Source organism: Prionailurus viverrinus, chromosome A3 (genome assembly GCF_022837055.1).
Source record: "Prionailurus viverrinus isolate Anna chromosome A3, UM_Priviv_1.0, whole genome shotgun sequence".
NCBI lineage: Eukaryota > Metazoa > Chordata > Mammalia > Carnivora > Felidae > Prionailurus > Prionailurus viverrinus.
The window spans coordinates 72,824,959-72,851,405 of NC_062563.1; the positions used below are offsets into that span (position 1 = coordinate 72,824,959).

Here is a 26,447-nt window from a genome sequence, read left to right on the forward strand (position 1 = left end):
GTCCCAAAAATAAATAAACGTTGAAAAAAAAAAATTTTAAAGAGAAGTGCTCAAAGTACATACAGGTCACCCACTCCTCCAGATATTATAAATCTAGCCCTGGTTAAGTCAGAGTCACAGATACCCCAGTACCTAGATGACACAATACTGATCCCTAAGAACTACTTTAAAGGTTAGAATAATAGCAACAGTCCACATTGAAGACTGGTAAGGTAAAATAAAGTCTCCAAGAAACCAAGTCTACAAAGACAACTTCTAGGAAACTGTCATTACCACATCCAAGAATATTTGTACTTGTGAGTAACAAGTTTATCTTAAGTAATCTCTGTAACCTAATGTCAATGACTAGAGAGTTCAGTCAGAACCAAATTTACAGCCTGTCCACAGGCACATTTCAGATTACCATGCTATATTTTCCCTGACACCATTTAAAATCCATCCCCAAGTTTACTTTTCATTTTTCTTTTGCTTCCACTTTTAACATCTTACTGTTGTGTGATAATCTACATGTTTAAACGACTTAAAATCCTTTTTAGAACAAAGCAGAACATTGAAATGAATAGATCAAGAGAGTTTCCTGGGGCCCTTTTAGATTCTTTACAGAATCCAGATTCATATAATACCATGGATAGAATTGTACATATTTGATCATTAAAGTGGGGATGAACTAAAGCCAAGTGCTTTTTTCCCTAAGAATTTAATTACTTAGACTTTATCTTGGACAGCTGGCCAGAGGTAGGCAGATTTTTTTTATGAAGAAGTCTACTACTATGTGGTTAAAATGATATTTCTAAAAGGTATGTATAGAAGGCACATGATTATAAAATATTGTCATTAAAGATGCAAACAGTCAGTACCTGGTATACATTTCCTTTCTGATGCAAAAAAAAAAAAAAATCTTTTTGAAGACAAATCTAACTTCATGATTAAAACATGAGGAACTAGGGGCGCCTGGGTGGCGCAGTCGGTTAAGCGTCCGACTTCAGCCAGGTCACGATCTCGCGGTCTGGGAGTTCGAGCCCCACGTCAGGCTCTGGGCTGATGGCTCAGAGCCTGGAACCTGTTTCTGATTCTGTGTCTCCCTCTCTCTCTGCCCCTCCCCCGTTCATGCTCTGTCTCTCTCTGTCCCAAAAATAAATAAACGTTGAAAAAAAAAAATTAAAAAAAAAAAAAACAAACATGAGGAACAAGGGAATAGTTGTCTTTTTTATTTGTAAACTACCAAAGCAAGCTCCTATTTCTTTATGGAGGAAAAAGGTAAAAGGTAAGGAAAGGAAAATATTGACCAAGGATATGGCATTCCAAAGACTTGAAAAGGGCCTAGAAAAAAAAAAATAGAGAAAATCTTTTCCTTGGGATAGATACTGGTAAACCTAAAGGAGCTAGGGAGCTGAAATTATCTAGGGGCTTACTAATAGGTATTGGGCTACAAGAAGTATCTTTTCTGGCACAAAAACAGACACATAGACCAATGGAGTAGAATAGAAACCCCAGAACTAGACCCACAAACGTATGGCCAACTCATCTTTGACAAAGCAGGAAAGAACATCCAATGGAAAAAAAGACAGCCTCTTTAACAAATGGTGCTGGGAGAACTGGACAGCAACATGCAGAAGGTTGAAACTAGACCACTTTCTCACACCATTCACAAAAATAAACTCAAAATGGATAAAGGACCTAAATGTGAGACAGGAAACCATCAAAACCTTAGAGGAGAAAGCAGGAAAAGACCTCTCTGACCTCAGCCGTAGCAATCTCTTACTCGACACATCCCCAAAGGCAAGGGAATTAAAAGCAAAAGTGAATTACTGGGACCTTATGAAGATAAAAAGCTTCTGCACAGCAAAGGAAACAACCAACAAAACTAAAAGGCAACCAACGGAATGGGAAAAGATATTCGCAAATGACATACCGGACAAAGGGCTAGTATCCAAAATCTATAAAGAGCTCACCAAACTCCACACCTGAAAAACAAATAACCCAGTGAAGAAATGGGCAGAAAACATGAATAGACACTTCTCTAAAGAAGACATCCGGATGGCCAACAGGCACATGAAAAGATGTTCAGCATCGCTCCTTATCAGGGAAATACAAATCAAAACCACACTCAGGTATCACCTCACGCCAGTCAGAGTGGCCAAAATGAACAAATCAGGAGACTATAGATGCTGGAGAGGATGTGGAGAAACGGGAACCCTCTTGCACTGTTGGTGGGAATGCAAATTGGTGCAGCCGCTCTGGAAAGCAGTGTGGAGGTTCCTCAGAAAATTAAAAATAGACCTACCCTATGACCCAGCAATAGCACTGCTAGGAATTTATCCAAGGGATACAGGAGTACTGATGCATAGGGCCACTTGTACCCCAATGTTCATAGCAGCACTCTCAACAATAGTCAAATTATGGAAAGAGCCTAAATGTCCATCAACTGATGAATGGATAAAGAAATTGTGGTTTATATACACAATGGAATACTACGTGGCAATGAGAAAAAATGAAATATGGCCTTTTGTAGCAACGTGGATGGAACTGGAGAGTGTGATGCTAAGTGAAATAAGCCATACAGAGAAAGACAGATACCATATGGTTTCACTCTTATGTGGATCCTGAGAAACTTAACAGGAACCCATGGGGGAGGGGAAGGAAAAAAAAAAAAAAAAGAGGTTAGAATGGGAGAGAGCCAAAGCATAAGAGACTGTTAAAAACTGAGAACAAACTGAGGGTTGATGGGGGGTGGGAGGGAGGAGAGGGTGGGTGATGGGTATTGAGGAGGGCACCTTTTGGGATGAGCACTGGGTGTTGTATGGAAACCAATTTGTCAATAAATTTCATAAAAAAAAAGAAGTATCTTTTCAAAAAAAAAATTAAATATATTGAGAACATAGTTTCTGCTACCATGTTAAGAGAAAGCGAGACTCATACATTTAGAGAGGTAGTTAAAGAGTTGCTTTTCTGGGCTCACTCTCACTGGTGATGAGCCATGCTTCTGCTCACCGAAAGTCCTGCAGCTCAAGATCCAAATAAAGTTAACCACTATACCGAATGGAGTGTCCTGAAAATTGAAGGAAAAGAGGAAAGCTGGGTGTATCAAGAGAGAGAGCCTTGAACTACAGAACGGAAGAGAAATTCAGACAACTGAGTAGGTGGGCATATCTTTTCCCCTCAGCCCTACTAAAATCCAATATTGTTATGGTTCCCATTATCTGCAGAAGAGGAACCAATACAGAATACCTTGAGAGATCAATATAACTAGGAGGAAGAACACAAGCTTTTCCTAAGTAGCCTGCAATAAGAGCAAGGTTTAAAAAAGGCTTTCCATAATAGGAATAAAAGGCCTTCTTAAAACCAGACAACCCAAGAGACAATGTAGATCAGAGTTCCTCAAACTCAGCACTACTGACCATTGAAACCAGATAATTCTTTGTTGTGGGGGGCTTCCCTGCAGATTGTGGGATGTTTAGCAGCATCCCTAGCCTCTGCATGCTAGATGGCAATAGCCCCCTCACCAGTAATGACAACCAAAAAATGTTGGTAGACATTGCCAAATATCAGGAGCAAAATCATCCCTGTTGGGCACCACTGCTATGGATGTGACAAGTAATAAAGAGCTGCCAAGGATAACTCACTCTCTGGGTAACCAGCACTCCCAAACCATTTCACTTCTCGAGCCAGGATACAGAAGGAACAGCAGGACTAGTAGGAAAAATGACAAGTTCAAATTTTAGATATGTCAAAATATGAGATACCAAGGGGAGATGTCCATAAGGCAGTTGGATATATGGGAATGGAATCAAGAAAAGAGGTCTCGGCTAGAGAAATAGACCAGAAAAGCATGAGCTACATTAATACCTCTGAGAAAGACTTTTGCAAATCTGTAGCCAAAATAAAATGCTCTTAAGAGATGATGATTATTACCCTACCCAAGCTCTACCTAGTGCCTAATTAAACAAGAAGCCCTTGATGGATTTAGTCTACTGGAGGGTAATGCACTCATGAACAATTTTTACCTTCATCTGGACAAACTTACCATATGTTAAAGTCTTCAGAGTAAACTCTCACATATCTTTACTAATTGATACACTGCAATAATTTTCCCATTTGGCATATGCTCCCTCATTTGACTTTTGTTCCCAAATCCATTGTCCCATATTCTATCTATTTTAAATAGACACTTGTTCTCTACTGCTTCAGATACATAATTAGTAAAAGATGCAATTCTCAACATTAAGAATTAAATGCAAGTGAGTTTTCCAACATTATCATTAAAGAAATTCTGTATGAAAACACTCAGACTCCAAACAGATTACTTTCTTCTTCAACAGAAAATTCTTAACAGTTTGAATACACCTCAGTTCAAGAGCATATTTTCCTGAATGTCTGTTTTTGATTGAGAAAATCTACTTAAATGTAATTTTCCAAGAGATTACAAGACACATTTCTACATATGCATTAAGTTCACTTGTTAAAAACCTATTCAACATGTTTTATGAAGAGCTACATTTCATGCAAAAATAGCAGAGAAGAAAAAATTTTCCTAGCTTTAGACATATAATCTGGTTAACAAAATATAGTTAAAGTAAACTAAATCTGAATTACAATTATTATGTTTAGTTTAAGCTGGCTTCCTTGCGTAAGATCTTCTACTTCATGCTTTAATTTTTTTTTTTTTTAATGTTTGTTTATTTTTGACAGAGACAGAGACAGAGACAGAATGCGAGTGGGCTAGGGGCAGAGAGCGAGGGAGACACAGAATCCGAAGCAGGCTCCAGGCTCCGAGCTATCAGCACAGAGCCCAACGTGGGGCTCATACTCACAAGCTGAGAGATCATGACCTGAGCCGAAGTTCGGACGCTCAACCTACTGAGCCACCCAGGCACCCCTTCTACTTCATGCTTTTTAACTAGCCTTAAAAAATTTTTAATAAGTGAAAGTAAGTTGAGAATTTGTTTTAAAACAGTCATTTAAATTATCAATCAGGGGTACCTGGGTGGCTTAATAGGTTGAGCCTGGGACTTTAGCTCAGGTCAAGATCTCACAGTTCATGGGTGTGAGCCTTATATTGGGCTTTCTGCTGTCAGGGCACAGCCCACTTCAGATTATTTGTCCCTGTTTCTCTCTGCCCTTCCCCTGCTTGAACTCTCTCTCTCTGAAAAATAAATATTTTTTAAAAAGGATTAAAAAATAATAATAAAGTATCAATCAATTCACAGAATTTTCACCCAGCGCACCTTGATAGTTATATTGTGCCAACACACTGGCATGCATTAAGTAAGAGGTATAAAAAAAAGGGTGGTAATAACAAATAAACGGTTAGCATTTTTCTGCCCACAAACTAAATATTCACTAACAACATTTTTAGGACTCACTTTTGTTTACATAATCCTTACTAGAAATAAAAGGACACCATTAAATAAAAATATCAATAAACACCTGCTTTTCTTTATATGCTCCTTAGGCTAAACTTATCAAATCAGATAAGATATTCATTGAAGAAAATTACTATGATCCACCACCACACCACCACCACAGCCCCATCCTTTCCCCACGTAAAGAAAATGCAAACAATGCCCAATTTAATGATTCTAATCACTTACAATTATAAGATAGCTAAAGAGAAGAGAAAGTAGTGAAATGTGTCTAAAATCGAACTTTCTTACCAATATGCTGCTGCAGAGCCCGAGACGAGTGTGAGGCACGAGTGGAAATCATCTTTTCAACAGCTGGAGGAAGTGTCCTCCAATTAGTAAACTCCAAAGTGAAGATAAGGATGTCATCACTGACTGAGTCAATCCTGTATTAGCAAGATGTTAACATACCATCAGACACAAAATATGCCAAGGGTTCATCCTACAAACACCACTTAGTTATTCTTGCAACCTTTCAGTATAGCAGGAAGAGTGAAAACTGGGGGCACAGAAAACATTCATGTAACTGGAGGTAAGTTCAATGGATATGAATAATAATTTACAGGTTCCTATAAGAAAATGAATGGACTGTGTGTGTCCTTGTCCACTAGATGACAAGAGAACTTCTACTTCTGTAGAGGACAGGAATTCTCCTTCCCATTCCTCAGCAGCAGGGGTAAGAAAAAGAGAGGCACCAGTATCATCAGTGGATTTGTCAATTATCTCTTCCCACTGGAATCTCTTGCTATAAACACTTCAAGTGGTCATCCTTATAGACACACAACTTAACAGTCCTAAAAGGATAAAGCCCAAAACACCCAAAGCTATCACTCAACTGAGTATATGGGAGAGATGGCTTGTTTCTGTCCAATTCCCAGGGATGGGCAATTGTTACCCCATAGGAACCTTCCGCACTGTATAGTCAGTTCTAAAAGATGTACTAAAACAACTTTTGTCCTTAAGGACTGAAAAGTGTTCAAGAGAAACAAGTTCTCCCTCTAGTATTTCAAAATAATACTGAATTTTCTACCAACCCAGCCAAAAGAGACTTCCCCAGATTTTATAAGCACCTGAATCCTACTGGACAGAGCACTGTTCTAAGAAAAGTTCTGGTTTCTTTTTTTTTTTTTTTAATTTTTTTTTAACGTTTATTTATTTTTGAGACAGAGAGAGACAGAGCATGAACACGGGAGGGGCAGAGAGAGAGGGAGACACAGAATCTGAAACAGGCTCCAGGCTCTGAGCTGTCAGCACAGAGCCCGACATGGGGCTCGAACTCACGGACCGTGAGATCATGACCTGAGCTGAAGTCAGACGCTTAACCGACCAAGCCACCCAGGCGCCCCGAAAAGTTCTGGTTTCTAATACCACCTCTACTACTTACAAACATATTGTCTAAATTCTTCAAGCCCTAGACCACAGTCTCAAAAATGCAAATACTTAACTTATTTCAGGAAAATATTTGAGAAAATAATATGAAACAATACAGTAAACATACTTTGAAAAGTATAAAATGTTGCACAAATATTTGATATTACTAAAACTGGATTGAAATTTTCAATATTGCATTTTTTTTGTTTTTTGTTTTTTTTGTTTTTTTAATTTATTTTTATTTTATTTACTTTATTTTTTTTTATTTTTTATTTTTTATGAAATTTATTGACAAATTGGTTTCCATACAACACCCAGTGCTCATCCCAAAAGGTGCCCTCCTCAATACCCATCACCCACCCTCTCCTCCCTCCCACCCCCCATCAACCCTCAGTTTGTTCTCAGTTTTTAACAGTCTCTTATGCTTTGGCTCTCCCCCATTCTAACCTCTTTTTTTTTTTTCCTTCCCCTCCCCCATGGGTTCCTGTTAAGTTTCTCAGGATCCACATGAGAGTGAAACCATATGGTATCTGTCTTTCTCTGTATGGCTTATTTCACTTAGCATCACACTCTCCAGTTCCATCCACGTTGCTACAAAAGGCCATATTTCATTTTTTCTCATTGCCACGTAATATTCCATTGTGTATATAAACCACAATTTCTTTATCCATTCGTCAGTTGATGGACATTTAGGCTCTTTCCATAATTTGGCTATTGTTGAGAGTGCTGCTATGAACATTGGGGTACAAGTGGCCCTATGCATCAGTACTCCTGTATCCCTTGGATAAATTCCTAGCAGTGCTATTGCTGGGTCATAGGGTAGGTCTATTTTTAATTTTCTGAGGAACCTCCACACTGCTTTCCAGAGCGGCTGCACCAATTTGCATTCCCACCAACAGTGCAAGAGGGTTCCCGTTTCTCCACATCCTCTCCAGCATCTATAGTCTCCTGATTTGTTCATTTTGGCCACTCTGACTGGCGTGAGGTGATACCTGAGTGTGGTTTTGATTTGTATTTCCCTGATAAGGAGCGACGCTGAACATCTTTTCATGTGCCTGTTGGCCATCTGGATGTCTTCTTTAGAGAAGTGTCTATTCATGTTTTCTGCCCATTTCTTCACTGGGTTATTTGTTTTTCGGGTGTGGAGTTTGGTGAGCTCTTTATAGATTTTGGATACTAGCCCTTTGTCCGATATGTCATTTGCGAATATCTTTTCCCATTCCGTTGGTTGCCTTTTAGTTTTGTTGGTTGTTTCCTTTGCTGTGCAGAAGCTTTTTATCTTCATAAGGTCCCAGTAATTCACTTTTGCTTTTAATTCCCTTGCCTTTGGGGATGTGTCGAGTAAGAGATTGTTACGGCTGAGGTCAGAGAGGTCTTTTCCTGCTTTCTCCTCTAAGGTTTTGATGGTTTCCTGTCTCACATTTAGGTCCTTTATCCATTTTGAGTTTATTTTTGTGAATGGTGTGAGAAAGTGGTCTAGTTTCAACCTTCTGCATGTTGCTGTCCAGTTCTCCCAGCACCATTTGTTAAAGAGGCTGTCTTTTTTTCCATTGGATGTTCTTTCCTGCTTTGTCAAAGATGAGTTGGCCATACGTTTGTGGGTCTAGTTCTGGGGTTTCTATTCTATTCCATTGGTCTATGTGTCTGTTCAATATTGCATTTTTGTAGGCCTTAAAACATTGTACACATGAAATTTAGTCACATCTTAAAAAAAATTTTTTTAGTATTTATTTATTTTTGAGAGACACAGAGAGACAGAGAATGAGCAGGGGAGGAACAGAGAGAGAGGGAGACACAGAATCCAAAGCAGGCTCCAGGCTCTGAGCCATCAGCACAGAGCCTGACGTGGCGCTCGAACCCACAAACCATGAGATCATGACCTGAGCCGAAGTCAGTTGCCTAACCGACTGAGCCACCCAGGCACCCCGAAATTTAGTAACATCTTAAAGAGAACTCCAAATTCTAACAAGATTACCCATCTTGTTACAAGATTACCCATTACTCAACTAAATACTCCCCTGCAATATTGCATCGTTGGAAGGAAAATAAAATGATTAGGGCTTCTGGTAATTACTTCAGAAATTATTTTCAAGGTTGCTTTTTTAAAGATGTTACTGAGCAAGGACTAAAAAAGGGGAAAAAATAGAAGGAAAGGAAAGAAACTGAATAATACTCTCAACTTGTCATTCAAAGACAACTTATATTTTGTAATTCAGAGTCAAAGTGTCCTTGAAATGAAGGACTAGAGAGTATGAAAATCATTTCTCCAATTCTTAATTCTCCAATATGCAAGCATACATAAGAAAGAAGGGTAGCACAAAATGCTTTGGGAAAACATTTTATGTCTTAGGAAGCTCTCAGTAAAATCACAACTTATCAAGAAATACTGAGAATACATTAAATGGTACAATATACTCAAAGGCAAACAATCTCCTTAACATTCTAGTACCCCACAACAAAGGTTACTTAATTCTGGCTCCTTATTTCTTTTTTAATGATTTCATTTTTCTGCTTAAGTGTGCTTTAAGTCTCACTCTGACCAAACACAAAGTCATTTTTATGCAGTTATCTAAACACACACATGAGAAATAAATCTGTTTATACAGCTTTAGTTAATATAATGGTGAGTTGATTCTACCAATGCTGATAATGCCACTAAAAATGTATTGTTAGTGTACTACATTGACCGTTACATTGTACAAAGCAGTTGTACAATCATAAACGAGTGACAGTTAATCAACTAAATGCACAGATGACATTTACTTCCTATTATTCACCCATTACATTTGGGCAAGGGTAGGGAGGGGACCTAGTCTTGCATTCAAAGTTGAAAAAATATTTCAACTCTGTAGATTATATTGTGACAGGCAATTATTCAGTGAGATACATTTTTAAAACTGTTTAAGGCAAGCAATACTAGGAAAGACATTTATAATTTACATGACAAAGATTAAGCAACAGACTTACATGTGATATAAATAAGATACAACCAAAATCCACTTTAACAACATACTGGAATTTTTATGGGAGAATTTTTCTTGAAACAGCTCTTTGAATGTAAATTTGATCAAAGAAAGCAAAACATTTATCATATTCAGCATAAACAGTAGCTTTATCCATTCAATAAAAGATCAGTGAACAAAAATTTGACCATGTTAAGCATTTTCATTGCTAAAGTGAAATTTTCCATTGTATTTTTCTAATGAATATAAAGTGACTGAAGTTACTCCTTTGGAGTAAAATATATACAACTGGCATTCTCCCTCCAGACAGTTGAAAGTTTTACAATTTACTTCAAAATAATTTGTAGTGTACTGTTTCTCAACTCTTTTCTAGCCCAACACATTCAATATATATAGCACACAGAGAGATATCAACAAATACAACAGAAAAATTCTTACATGGCCTATTCACATGGGGAGGGGGAGGGTCCTGTATCCGGACTGGGGATGGAAGAGTGTATTTTACAAATCCTTCTGGGAGAATTAACTTAAGTAATTCCCTCTCCCAGCCCTCTAGGAAGTTGGCTGAGGAGGAAAGGGGAAGAGGCAACATTTAATTTTTCCCCCTATAGGTACTTGCTAATTTATGAGTAAGAAGGAGCAAGAAAAGCCGGCACATATACATCCCCTAGGTTACGCAAGGGATTAAGGAACTTGAAATTCAGTGATGTAACTACAGTATCCATATGGACACACAGGGCAAAGGCAGGATAGCACAATGGTTAGAAAGAAACTTGAGCCACACTACAGGACAGCCACATTACAGGATAAACTCTAGTACTAGTAAATTACTAGCTGTGTCAGCTTGAGCAAGCATGCTAAACACTCTGGGCCTCAATTTGCTTCTCTGTAAAATAAGGATAATAGTATCTACTGTATTTTATATTAAATGAATTAATACAGTAAAGAACTTAAAATAGTGCTTACTTGTGTCAGGCCATATTCTAAGTGTTGGTTAAAGAAAGAAACTAGAAACCAGAAGGGAGTATGAAGGCTAAAAGTAACAGACAAGTACTACAAAGTCAGTACCTTCAGAGGAAGAACACAAAGAATACTGCTGAGAAGAGGGGGGGTGCCCTAAGGACACTGTCAGGGCTGTCCACAGCTGCCCCACGTGCTGGACTGAATTTATAGCAGCAGTTGGGGAGTGAATCCTAGAATAGTGAGAGGCAACTGCGGCTAGCTGTCAGGAGCCTGACACAACTACAAAATTCACTAAGCTAATAGTTAAGAACACTTAAATAACTTTGTTAATAGCTAGATACAGCATTCCTTAGCAAGTGTTTCTATCTTAGTGGTTTGTGTGTCTGCGCATGTGCACATACATACACACACACACACACACACACACACACACACACACATATAAAGGAGATTTAACACAAATATGCATATATGAATAACTTTTAAAAATCAGTGATTTCTCAGGGCACCTGGGTGCCTTGGTCGATTGACTATCCTACTCTTGATTTCCACTCAGGTCATGATCTCAGGGTCGGGGGATCAAGCCCTGCATCAGGCTCCATGCTGAGCATGGAGCCTACTTAAGATTCTCTCTTTCTCTGCCTCTGCCTCTCTCCCCCGCTTGCACACTCTCTCTCTAAAATAAAAAATAAATAAATAATTTTTAAAAATCAGTGATTTCTCAATGAATTGTCAATAATCTTTATATTTCATTCAATTATTTAAAAACTACAATGGATTTTTGTGAAATTGTATTGAAAAGGTATAGAGAGAATTCCAACAATGAGTATCTGACAGACAACTAGATATTAATCAGTTGCTGGGAAAAGGAGTAAATACAACCAGGCACTCAACTTGTTATAAGCTATAAACAAAAAGTAAACTGGGAATCGGAATGTGTACCTGAACTTTGCCTTTACTTCTATGTTCCTCAAACAACCTCCCAGAAAGCACTTTTTCCTTACAAACCTCATTATGTAAAACACTTGGTAACAAAAGGGATGACAGGCCGAAGCATAAAACCTCTACTTAGTAAAAATTCCTGAATTCTATATATTGACAGATGTCATAAAAAGGTGAGACGGTGAGATCTGCCAGATAGAGACCTGTTCACCACATGCAGATAGAGAAGCCACCGAGTGAAAGACGGGAGTCTCCAGAAATGCAAACAATGTACAAGTAGGGAACACTACTGTTCCTTGCATGAACCCCAAAGAAGACCTGTTTTCCAAAGAAAAACCCCAATTTAATAAGATACCAAAGCAACTTTCTGCTGCAATGCAAAATTTAGTATTTGTCTAAACATTATTTTAGTGAATGATGACTTTCAAGGCACAAAAATGAGGACATTGAGATGTTTCACTGGAATTTTATACAATACCCATGTCCTCTATTTTCCTGGAGACTTATTCTATTTTCTCATTTGACTTGAATTACAGGCCAACAGAGTTATTTCATTGCTACAATCACCTTCTCAGCTCCACCTAGATACAAACAACTTTTGTAAAAGCTAAAGGCTGGAAGAAACAGTTTTCTCTTCTCATCCAAGAAAAACCCTGAGTCAACTTTCATATATTATCAGCTACTGCAGAAATCAGTATTTACATTAAAGGAGACGAAGTTCAAATACACAAGATGCTACAGGACAAGAGTATACCCTCTGGTAGATGAAAGGATAACAGAAATCTCCAAAGCAGCTACAACCATTTTGTCACAGGCATAAGAGCATGAGAGATGGCCTAAGTAGAAGAAATAGCCCCCGTCCAAAGAATTCATTGGCATTCATCCATTTCTAATCCCTTCCACCTCTCACCTTTTCCAGGACTCTTACATTCAATCTATTAGTAGCCCCCCAACTCCTTCACCCCAACCTAGCCATCACACCAAAACACACGCACACATTTTCTCTCTCTCTCTCTCTCTCTCTCTCTCTCTCTCTCTCTCTCGCCTCCCAAATGGGAATCTTAAGAAATTGGGAGAAACTGAAGGTAGTATATTCATTCCAAAAGGAAAAGCTCTTTTCCAAAGCTTCACTATGGTAGGACTTCTTACCATGAACTGCAGAGTAGATTCAGTGGGTCAAAGCCAGCAAGCAGGAGAGATGGCAGCCATTCCTTATATGTTGTCTGTGCTTTAATTGCATGACTTATAAATTCAGAAATATGGTTCCATGGTGCCAATGGACAACCTTTCTTCAAAAAGTAGCGAAATACTAAAAATTTCTCATACTTCAGGCAGTATGCCAAATGAAGTTCATTAAGCTGGGCTCCATATTTCAAAAGTATATTCACAATTCCAAAAAACTCGCAGCTCCAGCAGAAAGAAAGAAAGAAAGAAAGAAAGAAAGAAAGAAAGAAAGAAAAGAAAAAAGAAGACAAGTTAGATTTTCATATGAAAAAAATTCTTGCAAATAGTTAATAGTCTAATAGCTCTCTTCCTGTTGTTGTAGGCTCTTGTTTCCCATGTAAAGTTAGGCAGTCACTTCTCCTGCCTCTGTTGGGTTTTTATTACTTTTAACTCAAAATAATCTTAATGCCAAAGTGATACATTTTGGGGGGCTCTCATCTGTAGTCCCTTCACATATCTAGTGAACTGGGACTAGAGAACTAGGGGAAAGGGAGTATTCTACTTTTTAATTTACACTCTCCTGCATGGTTTTTAATTTTCAGCTATGAACAGGCAGTGTCCTTAGAATTTTAAAAATTCATCTTAAGTAGATAATTTAAAAGTTACCATTGACAAACAGAAAACTCTTCTCAAATTGTGATGTTTTTGTACAATTAAGTATCTACAACAAAATATTTGCTAAGCCAAGTTCATAAACAATGTCATCAGTCCCTAAAGACAGAAAACTCATTCTAGGAATTTCCAATATACCATTTACTTTAGCAATAGCCTTAGTCAATTTCCCTTTTACTTTTAAATTAATAATGGTAAAAACAAGGACAGCTTTTTTACGAACAAAAATTTAACTTAGTTTTATATTTTTAAATTAATCTTCTCTATCAAGTACTTCTACAGAATAAAAGTATATCATTTTAGGAGCACTGGAGTGGCTCAGTTGGTTGAACATCCAACTTTAGCTCAGGTCATGATCTCACAGTTCAGGAGTTTGAGCCCTGCAATGGGGACAGGAGAGACCCTGTGAGACAGAGCCTACTTCAGATCCTCTGTCCCCCTCTCTTTCTGTACCTTCCCTGCTCAGGTTCTCTTTCAAAAATAAGCAAATTTTAAAAAATATATATATCTGGGGCGCCTGGGTGGCTCAGTCGGTTAAGCGGCTGACTTCAGCTCAGGTCATGATCTCACGATCCATGAGTTCCAGTCCCGCTTCGGGCTCTGTGCTGACAGCTCAGAGCCTGGAGCCTGTTTCAGATTCTGTGTCTCCCTCTCTCTGCCCCTCTCGTGTTCATGCTCTGTCTCTCTCTGTCTCAAAAATAAACGTTAAAAAAAAAAATATATATATATATATATATATATCATTTTATACCTATTAAATTGTTTTTTTTTTAATGTATCATCCAAGACTGATAAATTGTGGTAAAACTGAATGAAAATAAGTGTAATCCTTTTCCAAGAGAGCTAATTGGCAAGATGAATCAAAAGAGGTATCACAGCAAGTTATAGGGGCACAAACTCTGGAGCCAGCCTGTTCAGCTACTTAGTAGCTATGGGATTCTGAACAAATTGCATAAACTTTCTGGCACACAACACTAGCACCGTACGTGTATCTGTAAAATAAAATTGTATGTAAAGTAAAACAGCATAGTGTGCCTGGCTGGCTCAGTAGATAGAGCATGAAACTCTTGAAATCTCAGGGTCATGAGTTCAAGCCCCATGCTGGGTGTGGAGCCAAGTTAAATAATAAAGAAACAAAAAACCAAATAGAATAGAATAGAATAAATACATATCTTAGGAATTTATCCAAGACAAAATAAAAAAGAAATTACATCCTATTGGCAAAATATGTTAATGACAGTATTATCTACAACAGACTTATTTTTTCTGTAATGGACTTTTAAAAGAAAATTACCTAAATGTTTAACAAGGAGCAAATAAGTACAAAATATGATATGGTTATCATAAAACTGCAATCATGGTGGTTTTGAGACCACATTTTAAAAACTATTTATGTTGGGGCACCTGGATGGCTCAGTCAGTTAAGCGTTCAACTTCAGCTCAGGTCATGATCTTGTGGTTCATGGGTTCGCCCTGCGTTGGGTTCTGGGCTGATAGCTCAGAGCCTGGAGCCTGCTTCAGGTTCTGTCTCTCCCTGTCTCTCTATCCCTCCCCTGCTCTCTTTCTCTCTCAAAAACAAATAAAAAACATTAAAAAAATTTTAAATTGTTTATGCTATAATTGTAACAAAACTTAGTAAACATGTATGTTCATTATGTATACAACTGTGAAAGAAAATATGTAATAAAATTATCCTCCCTTTGAAATTGGCATTAATCCTATTTTAAACTATAATTAAATAATATTTCATTAATCACAGTATCATAGAACCTGAGTAAATAAGAGGCATAAAAATTATTGATAAAACAAGTATAAAATGTTTAAACCACTGTTATATGAAACTAACTCCTTCTAAGGACTTAATCTAGAACTTGAAATGAGGTTTTAAAAGCAGTTAAAAAAACAAATACATAAGTAAAATGTCACCTAACCCCTGCATATTTTCATAAATCTATGCTGTTTAATCTCCGATTTGTGCTTTTCTTTAGTTAAAACCTGAAATGGCATTTGCTTTACTTTTAGTTATTTACACAGCAATTAGAAAAGACCAATTAATAATTCCAAAATTTCTTGGGGCGCCTGGGTGGCGCAGTCGGTTAAGCATCCGACTTCAGCCAGGTCACGATCTCGCGGTCCGTGAGTTCGAGCCCCGCGTCAGGCTCTGGGCTGATGGCTCGGAGCCTGGAGCCTGTTTCTGATTCTGTGTCTCCCTCTCTCTCTGCCCCGCCCCCGTTCATGCTCTGTCTCTCTCTGTCCCAAAAATAAATAAACGTTGAAAAAAAAAATAATAATTCCAAAATTTCTTTATAAAAATTAAAAACTTTTTTGCCTGTCTACCATCTTGCTATTTGTTCCTGATGAGAAGTCCATCGTTCATATCATTGTTCTTGAAAACAGTCCTGTATGTATGTATTTTTTGCTCTAGTTCTTTTCAGATACAGGAAACCTGACAGATTTGTCGCCAACAGTCTTGCACTACAAGAAATGCTAAAGGATATACTTCTGACTGACGGTTTTAAACAGTTATCACCAATTTATTTCAACCACCTCGACCTCGTTTGACTAGGCTCTCGCTATTTTGCCTGCAGTTATTACTTGCTGATTCCACTATACATATGGACTGTTGAACAAGTTCCAATATATGCAGGTAAAGTGTGAGAAACTGCCTCACTACAAATGAGATGTATAATTCTCCAGAAGCCTGGCAATTTTCGAGGCATGAGTGTTTACATGTGCAATTCAGGGACTGGTTGAACTCTTCCCTCAAAAGCTTTGACACCATCAATAGCCTAACCACAGATACTTTAGCTCTTAATGATTTAGCTCTTAAAGAAACATACTTTTGCTACAGAATACAAAGGTAAATGAAAGCCCTAAATGCAAGCTAGATTAAGTGCTACAGATGGCTTCTCTAGCCATTTTCTGTTTAGAAAAAAACCTACAAAACAATTAGTGGCTTTCCTATTAAAATTTCAATATAGCACCTAGACATGTGGCTCCTGCTAAGAAAATTTGAGAAACAAGGCCAAAAGAGAAACCATCCATCTCTAAAATGTGGCAGGAACATTTGCACACATAATTCCTTATAATAACAAATTTTAGTGAGTATTTATTCAGTACCAGCCACTGTGCTAAATGTGCTATGTGGACGATTTGCCCTAATCCTCACAACAACCCTAAGAAGTTAAGTTCTATTATTATCTGTAGTCTAGATACAAAACTGAAGCTTAGACACAGAGCTAGTAACTAGTAGAATTGGCATAGTATCACACCAAAATCTAACCAGTGAATATGGCATGGCAAATACATGAAATATGTCTCCTCCAACTATTATGAAAACTGAACACTTAATGAAATAGTTAAATGAAATTGGGGAATATTTTAAGCCCAGACCTGTTTCCCAAAGTATATTCCATGGACCACTAAATCCTGGAAATGATCTATATGACAAAGGCTCCATATTGAAAATATTTGAGAAACTCTATATACTCTATGATGCGGAAATATTGGAGTTCAGAGCTGACAGCCAAGAAAGAATTCTTGCGGTGTTTTGGTGCAATTAAAGGTGGCTTTTATTATAGCATGGGGATAGTACCAGCAGGCAGAAGATGATGTCTCAAGAATTCTTTCTTGGCCATTGGCTCTGAACCCCAATGTTTCCAATGGCTCCCACAGTAGAGCCAGGAAAGAAAGAACTATAGGATGAACTTATTTTTTTAAAGTATGCTAGAAAATAAATACATAAAAGTATGCTAGTTACATTTTTTTTTTAACGTTTATTTATTTTTGAGACAGAGAGAGAGAGAGAGAGAGAGAGCATGAACAGGGGAGGGTCAGAGAAAGAGGGAGACACAGAATCTAAAACAGGCTCCAGGTTCTGAGCTGTCAGCACAGAGCCCGTCCTCGGGGCTCGAACCCACGGACCGCGAGATCATGACCTGAGCCAAAGTCGGACGCTTAACCTTAAGACTGAGCCACCCAGGCGCCCCTACATTTTCAAAGTAAACACCAAAAATGTCTTCTTCAACCTCCAGATACATTTCAGAAGAAATATCTTTAAAATTAAAGAAATAGGTCTGTTAAGTGAGAAAATCACAGGCCCCACATGGCATCACCCCGGTTAAGGCCCTGAGTCAGTAAACCAAGGCTTAAGACCTAACATAAGTGCAGTTTCAACTCCCTAAGGAATATGACTTAACCAGTCAACATGGAATTTCCTGGTCAATATTAGGAAATTTACTGATGGGCCCCTTCCATCCCCTTAAGAAGGTAACCTTGCCTAAACAATGTATTACTTGCTAATAAATTCCTGTCTCCTCTTTTTATGCCCTCCAGCTGCCTTTAAAAACCTTTCTTTTGTCTAGTTCAGGGGAGATTTCTCCTTGCTAGATGGGATGCTACCCGATTCGTGAATTGTTTAATAAAGCCAATTAAGATCTTCAAATATGGGGCGCCTGGGTGGCTCTGTTGGTTAAGCTTCTGACTCTTGATTTTGGCCCTGCGTTGGCCTCTGAGCTGGCAGCACAGAACCTGCTTGAGATTTACTGTTTCCCTCTCTCTCTGCCCCTCCCCAGCTCTCTGTCTCTAAAAAAAAAAACAAAAACAAAAAAACAAAAAAACAACTTTTTTTTTTTTTTAATTTTTTTTTTTTCAACGTTTATTTTATTTTTGGGACAGAGAGAGACAAAGCATGAACGGGGGAGGGGCAGAGAGAGAGGGAGACACAGAATCGGAAACAGGTTCCAGGCTCTGAGCCATCAGCCCAGAGCCTGATGCGGGGCTCGAACTCACGGACCGCGAGATCGTGACCTGGCTGAAGTCGGACGCTTAACCGACTGCGCCACCCAGGCGCCCCAAAAAAACAACTTTTTTTAAAAACATCTTCAAATTTACTCAAATTTTTTTAAACAGGTCCAATCATTAATCTGAAAAAAGCATAATAAAGAGAGTTTAAAATGCCCAAAAAGTCTATAAACACAGGAACAAAGGTATATTTATAGTAAACATAAGGTTGTCCTGTTTCAAACTTGTGTAGATTCCCTCCTTTCTTTAGGACTTTACAGACATCACCATAAGAAAAAATATTAGAAGACTTTCAGGGAAAAAAACTTACTTAACATTGCTTACCCCTTTGTTTCCCAAACTTGTGTGTCTGGAAACCCCTTGTGTCCTATGCAATATCTAATGATCTATAGAAATAGTACTCTACAAAACACACTTTGGAAAACCCAGGTCTAAACTTCTCAGCCTTGTGTCAGGACAAGAACCCTCCTAAAAGCTTATGTGACTGCTTAGTACTACATTACAGACCCTTTTCTAACAAAACTACCATTTATATGGTAAATAAGAAACACAAAGTGAAGTAGATGATCATAAAACTTTATCAGCATGCCCTGAGCTTGTAGAAAACCTCTTAAGTAGGTGTATAAGCTCCAGAAACACCTTCAATGCTATGACTTTGATTACCACATATCATTGAGCAACAATTGGCCCTAAGGTTTACATAAACTTAGGTTAAAATATAAATTACATGGACATATGCACATAATTCCCTTAACACTTAAATTCTCTCTCAAGCCCTGATGAAGAATTGGAAAAACTCTGGAAGAGCACAGAGATTAAAAAGAAATAGTCCATCCTATTTAACACAAATATCAAGAAATAACTATGCCACCTTAAGAGACTGCACATTGTATAAACAATAAAAATCAACAGATACTAAGAGAAGAGGTTTAAAAACTAAAAAAAAAACAAAAAACAAAACAAAACAAAATGTCTAGGCCTTATTTTTAGGGCTGTACCTTTTCCATCATTCTGCTCTTTGAAATTGAAAAATGTGTACAGAAGTAGTGCCCTGATGACAGGAGTACAGTGAAAGGAAATTCAACATGTTAACAAGACTTATTTTAAGGAAATAGAAACAGGCAAACATCTTCAGCATTTTATGTCCAATTAGCCAACAAAACATCTAACCAACTTATTAGCTGAATTGTCAAAAGGTCATATAGTAAGTTTCAGCCATCAGCTGAAAACAAAATGAAGACATTAGGTCCTGCCTGGTATACCCATGTGTGATATGATGATGAGAATGGACACAATTTCTATAAAACTAATGGGATAACAATAATCAGCATCAATTAGAAAGACAAAATCAGGTCAGTTAAGCCATGGTCATGTTTTACAGTCATATATAAAAGGCATTAACATGTGTTCAAACTGTCGTGAAATTTCTCAGCTTCCCTCCTCCTTTACCCATTCCAGTTAAAAGAGTCTTTTTCATATATTTTCTCATTTGTATTGAACTACTTAGCTATGTTCTTGAAAGACTGGCTTTCATCTCACTGCAGTTGTTAACTTTTTAGCCCAAAAGGACAGGGACTGCTTTTGTACAGTGGTGCAGGAGACACCTTTCCATCATCCCTCATAGTGGTGAGGAGAGCTAAAGATCACTGCGGAAGCTCACCGTCTCAAGGGGAGACAGAACAAAAATGTCTCGGAATCCTGAGCTGAAAAGTTAACTTGGCTGAATAAAACCATAAAGAAGGGAAAATATAAAACCCAGAGCCATTATTTGTTTTATTATTTTCACCACCTTTCCATGTTCATTGTACTATTTGCAAAAGGAGACAAAAGCTTACTAAAAGCACAACAGGCCAATAGCGCAAGATGGGCCACAAATACTAAATTTCCATATGTCAAACATACACATGTGAAAACAAGTTTCTGACTCATTATTACTAAAGTCAGTGTTGAGTAAATCTTTTGATTTTATACCAAACTAACACTATTATAAAAACATACGGCTACTATAAAAATAAAATTTCAAAACTTATGCCACTAAACTTACCTTTTAACCAATCTCTGAAAACTTGAATATCTAATAATAATTAATTTCAGTAAATATAGTCTTTCAAGCTCTCTGCTACCATTTTTGCAACCAAAATTCAAATTCTTATTAATAGTTGATAAATAGGATAAAGGAAGTTCATAGCTTCAATATAGAACAAAAGCACATAATAGTTATTTTAAATAAAAACTATATTCAACTATCCTTGCTTTTTAAATGGTAATTCTAATTAATTTAATTAATTTTAGGTGTGTGACTACAGAGAATCCAATTTTTTTAAAGTTTTATTTTTAAGTAATCGTTACACCCAACATGGGGCTCAAACTCACAACTCCAAGATCAAGAGTAGCATGCTCTGGGGCGCCTGGGTGGCGCAGTCGGTTGGGCGTCCGACTTCGGCCAGGTCACGATCTCGCAGTCCGTGAGTTCGAGCCCCGCGTCGGGCTCTGAGCTGATGGCTCAGAGCCTGGAGCCTGTTTCCGATTCTGTGTCTCCCTCTCTCTCTGCCCCTCCCCCGTTCATGCTCTGTCTCTCTCTGTCCCAAAAATAAATAAACGTTGAAAAAAAAAAAAAAAAAAAAAAGAGTAGCATGCTCTTACAACTGAGCCAGCCAGATGCCCCCAAGAATCCAAATTTTAAGATGCATACTTATTGAAAGAAATAACCACAACTTAACACATTTTTCAATTTTGAGTTTTTTTCCTAGATGGCTATGCTGTCCTCTTGATATACTAAAACAAAACCTACTGTGAGAAGGACAGTTTTCTTGCATGATCAGCAAAGTTTTATATGGAGTTCCAAAATAATCAAGTGATACATTACATGTACAGTGACTGACATGCAAACTAACAGATGTTAATTAGCTAATATAAATGTAGTATAAATATTAAAATTTAATTGATATCGTCTTCTAGCTAAATGGAGGATGGCAAGGAGAAGAAATTAACCATGGTATTTTTTTTACTACATGCCAAAAATTGTGCAATGTACTATACTTAGGTCAACTCCTTTATACACACACATTAAATGCAAGCATAGGTGATTATGAGGCTACCATCTTTCAGATTTAGTCCCTTGGGAAAGGCTTCCCCTTCAATTAAATTCTCCACAAAGTAGGTAATAGTGGCAAAGATGTCTCAACATCTTTACAGCAATTAAGTCTATTGCCATGGGTTGCAGGCAAACAAATGAAAAGTCAATTAGAAAGACTAGGAAAATGCACCCTTATAAAACAGGTATTTTGATGTTATAGCTTTTTCCCTATAGACTAACAAGTAATACCTTCCAATGACTTTTCTCACTGAAAAAACCTACCTTACTAATTAAGAATACATTTGGTTCAATTACAAGTTTCCATATGGGGGGAAAAAGCTGATAAGCCCTTTTTTAAAGCCACAAAACCAGATTTCATTTGTGGCCTATAGGGCCACTTCACAGAGCAAAATTTCCAAAAGTAGCAAAAACAAAGGATGTTAGTTCATGTCTGTGATCAAGTACCACTATACATCATTCTGACGCTTCTTCACTTTTAGTTTTCAGCAGTTCGATTGTTTTTTGAGCATGCTCTTTTTTTTTTCTTTTGGCTTTCTCCTGTATCAGTTTACTAAACTTTCTAAATCTAAAAATGCATACCTTGATCCAATATTGGGATACTTTTGGCCATTATTAGTTCACATAACTTTTCTACAGCAATCTCTTTCTCCTCTCCTTCTGGACTCTACTGACATTAATGTCACTCTGTTGATGTCATCCCCCAGGACTCTGAGGCTCTGTCCTTTTCTACTTCACCTAATCTTTTTTCTCTCTTCTTCCATTTGGATAATTTCTATTGGTTTATCTTCAAATTAAATGACTCCTTCCCCTTCCTCTGCCTCTTCCATTCTGCTATGGAACCCATGCAGTGAAATTTTCATTTCAGATATTGTATTTTCCAGTTGTAAAATGTCCAGTTGGTTCTTCTCTCATAGTTTTTATTTCTCAGTTGAGAATTTCTATCTTTCCATTTATTTCAAGTGTATTTACCTTAAATACTACACTATGATAGCTTTCAATTCCTTTATATTTCCAACAGCTGAATTATCCCAGTTTGATGCCTGTTCATTCCTTTCCCTTGAGAATTGGTCATAGTATACTCACATGTCAAGAGATTTTAAACTGTATCCTAGACATTGTGATGCTATTGTTGTATTATAATCCTTACTTTTGCTTGTTTATTTTGGCAGGCATATGACCTGCTTAGTTTCAGACTGCAATTTTGGCTTTGCCTTCTATAGACCACAGTTCTGTAGAAGTTCAGTTCTCAAAGACTTTGTTATGCTATTTTGGGTCTGGTCCCACAAAATGTGCCACCCAGAGGTTACTCTGAGACTTTGGGTGACAGTTTAAATCTTGTTTACAACAATGTATATCTGTCATTCAAAGCACGGGGTGAACTCAGGACATATGCAGAGAATCAGAGGATACCCTTCTTCAGCTCTCTCTTCTCCAGAATTCCCCTCACACTCTCTTTCCCACAGGGTTCAACCTTCCTGATTCCTCAGGCCAGAAAAACATTAATTTTAAGGTGTTTGAGGGTTAACATTAGCACTATGTCATATGGTTTAATTCAAACTATACTTAGAAGCTGATGAGGCATGAGTTTAGCTGCTATTCCTCCAAAAGGTAAAATGAAGGCCAGAAAAGACTATCATTATATTGGACAAGCACACATAAAAAATATCCAACACCATTATGTTCTGATATAATCTTTTTAAAAGGTCATTTACCCCACATCGGGCTTACTGCTGTCAGTGCACAGCCTGCTTGGATCTTTCATCCACCCCCCTCTCTGTGCCTCTCCCCAACTCGTGTGCATGCTCTCTTTCTCATGCTCTCTCAAAAATAAATGAAAACATTAAAAAAAATGTTAAAGTTCAATTCTGACCTAATAAAAAAATAGAGTTAGATACATATAGAGAAAAATAACTGAAATAACTAAAGTCATCAATGCAGCCCTCCTGAAGAAAAACTAGACATGTTAGAAAGACAAAACTTGGAGAGGTACAAAACGAACTACTATGAAATCATGAAAGTTATGCACAGGGCAGGTCCAGATACTCAGATTCACCAAAACCCCTAATATTCAGACCACGATATATACCTGGAAGCTTACATTCAGAATAAATAAAATGAACTTCTATTTTACATAGCAAATGTTAAAAAATGGTTGACTGAAAAGCTTCATAAATACATTTTTGATAGATGTTTCAATTAAATTGTGGAGAGAAGTCCATAATCATGAATTCAAGAAGCCAATGGAATTTGAGGTATGCAAGCAACCTCTTCTGTGTCATTAAAAACAAAAGTGTCTATCTGCACAACTTATTCCATTACTAGATCAACCCTAGATATTATTCAGTATGTTTTTTTCTTACACATAGCCTTATTCTTACTATTTTAAAACCTTAGGAGTCTTATCAACAAGTACTGGTCAGAACCTAATAAAGCAGCAGTAATTCTTCATTTATTCTACCTCAGAAGATCATGGAAGATTAGCAAAACAAATATTTTAAGATCTTTTAATTTAATTTCCCTGACTTATATAGAGAAGTGCCACATATTAAATTCATTAAAAATACAATAATATTTACAAAACTAATATTTCATTTTTAGGCTCATAACAAGTTTTATAAATTTCAAATGGTAAATAACCTGAAATACAATGTCTTATTTGATAAAGTCATCTTAAATTCTTTTTTCTTCCCCAGCTTTACTAAAGTAAAACTGACAAATAAGATCGTAAGATATTTAAGTATGCAACACAGTAATTCCATATATATACACAATGTGAAAGGAATCCTCCCTCTACCACCAAATTAACACGTCCATCACATTACATGTTTACCTTTGGGGGGGGGGGGCCGGTAAGAGAATTTAAGTTCTATTCTTAGTAAACTTCAACTATACAATACAGTTTTATCAACTATAGTCATCATGTTACACATTAAATCCTGAAACCTTATCCATCATATAAATGAATGTTTTAATTCTTGAATTATTCTGATAACTAAGTATTATCAGAGAAATCCTGCATTTACTTTAATACACTGAAAGTATTCTGTAAAGTTGCTACAATAAAAATATGATCCAGGTCCAAAAAGGGAAGAGAAAAAAATCTGACATTATCACCTCATTTTATTGTACTTTGATGGAACGACGTACATCACAGAGGGTTATTCATATCTTTCTAAGTTAACAATTTAGCTTCAAGTTTCATCATAAAAGAAAATCACTTGGAAATATATCTCCATGTAGCAAAAAAGGATAAAAATATAGCAAATATACATACTCCTTTTGGAAAGCCATACACATGGGAGAGCTGAACCCAAAGATGAGGCACATCTGGGCATCTGGGCTGTAGCCATGCTGGAGTAACATTTCTAGGCACTCTTCATGCCCTCCAAACACTGCAGAGTAAACGGGGCTCACTTTGTCTGGCCCAGTGTCACAAACCCGGTTGGTAAGTGGTATTAACAATTCCAAGATTCTGTAAGCACACAAGTTCAGGGCATTTCATGTTTTATATGTACATGAGTGCAGTCAACATTTCTATGGCACTTATTTTAATAGTCACCCTTTGATTGATTTAAAGTCTTTTTCTGTCTTCTACCTACATTAGATTATTACAGGATAATAAAATGTTACCCTTATTGTTGCTTTATACAAAGGTCCTTACACATATCTGAAACAGAATTAAGTAATGTTACTATAAGTAAATATGTAACAGGTTATCCTTATTTTTTCACTAATTATTTCCCTTGCCACCATCATCGCCGTACTCTCCCAAATTCAAACTTTCTATTAGGTATTTTAGGATCTGATCATTTAAAACTTCATTATACCAGATACAAATTTATATCAAGAAAATAAATAATTTTCCTCCTTAAAGTACAAACTAAAATTTATTTTCCTAATTAATAAGAATTTTTAAAGAGGATGAGTGACATGCAATGAATAGTATTTTCATGAGGAAGGAATAAGAATTTCTGCTAAAATATTCTATTTTCTGAAAAGAATATGAGCTCTTTAAACACTGAGGCAGATTTATAAAGAAACTGGTTGCTAAGTAGAGGAAGTTCTAAAGAAAATCATTAAAACCTAAGTTCTTAGATTATTTGTAAACTTACCTCCAAGACACACAGCTGGAAAAAAATTAACAGTTTACTTTTCTAAAATTAAAAATAAATCTGTAGGGATAAGGTCAGCCATGAAATCCCCCCTCTTTCTGGGAAAAGAAATGCAGGGTTACTCCAAAGCTACTTTTCTTTAGTACTTACATTCACAGAAGGGGTTACATTGAAGTGGTCTATGGAGGAAATCGTTATAACAAAAAAATTCCCAATATTGAGAACAAATAAGGACAAATCCCAGGAGGGTTTTGGTATCAATTTAAAGCTCATGGTAGAATTGTATCTAAGACTTCTGTTTAAATAAACAAGCAAGAGTTAAGAAAAACACCAAATCGTAAAACCTAGGTATTCTGTTGAAATAAAGAATCAGTTTAATGTCCCTTAATAAATGTGTTTTAAAAATGGATTGGAAAAATTATACAAGGTGCAATAGTAAAATACCATGCCACCTAGTGGCATAATAAACAAATGACAGAATGTTTTCCTACTATGTAAACATATGAAAGTAATGACAATTTCACTATTTCTTTTTAAATTAAATAATACAAACAACTACATGGGGCGCCTGGGTGGCTCAGTGGTTGGGCGTCCGACTTCAGCTCAGGTCACGATCTCGCAGTCCATGAGTTCAGGCCCCGCGTCAGGTTCTGTGCTGACAGCTCAGAGACTGGAGCCTGCTTCGAATTCGGGGTCTCCCTCTCTCTCTGCCCCTCCCCCACTCATTCTCTCTCTCTCTCTCTCTCTCTCTCTCTCTGTCAAAAATAAATAAACGTTAAAAAAATTTTTTTTAAATAAAAAAATAATATGAACTACAAAACTACTATTTTAAATTATGATTCTAAAGAGTTTAAACATACACTTTTAAAAACTATTCATTGCCGGGGCACCTGGGTGGCTCAGTCGTTTAAGCGGCCGACTTCGGCTCAGGTCACGATCTCACAATCTGTGAGTTCGA

At 37.1% G+C, this 26,447-nt stretch overlaps 1 protein-coding gene across 12 annotated transcripts in view; it reads right to left on the minus strand.

The window, feature by feature from the left end:
* Positions 1-26,447, minus strand: part of ASB3 (ankyrin repeat and SOCS box containing 3) — a 120,791-nt gene that overhangs the window by 15,271 nt on the left and 79,073 nt on the right. For 9 of the 12 annotated variants that reach the window (XM_047851444.1, XM_047851450.1, XM_047851448.1 and 6 more), the window contains 3 exons: positions 24,652-24,849; positions 12,791-13,051; positions 5,655-5,788 (listed from right to left, as the gene is read on the minus strand). In XM_047851444.1, coding sequence (XP_047707400.1) covers positions 5,655-5,788; positions 12,791-13,051; positions 24,652-24,849 — 593 coding nt within the window. The remainder of the gene's footprint in view (positions 1-5,654; positions 5,789-12,790; positions 13,052-24,651; positions 24,850-26,447) is intronic. The other 3 variants (XM_047851449.1, XM_047851446.1, XM_047851447.1) reach the window with 2 other exon arrangements.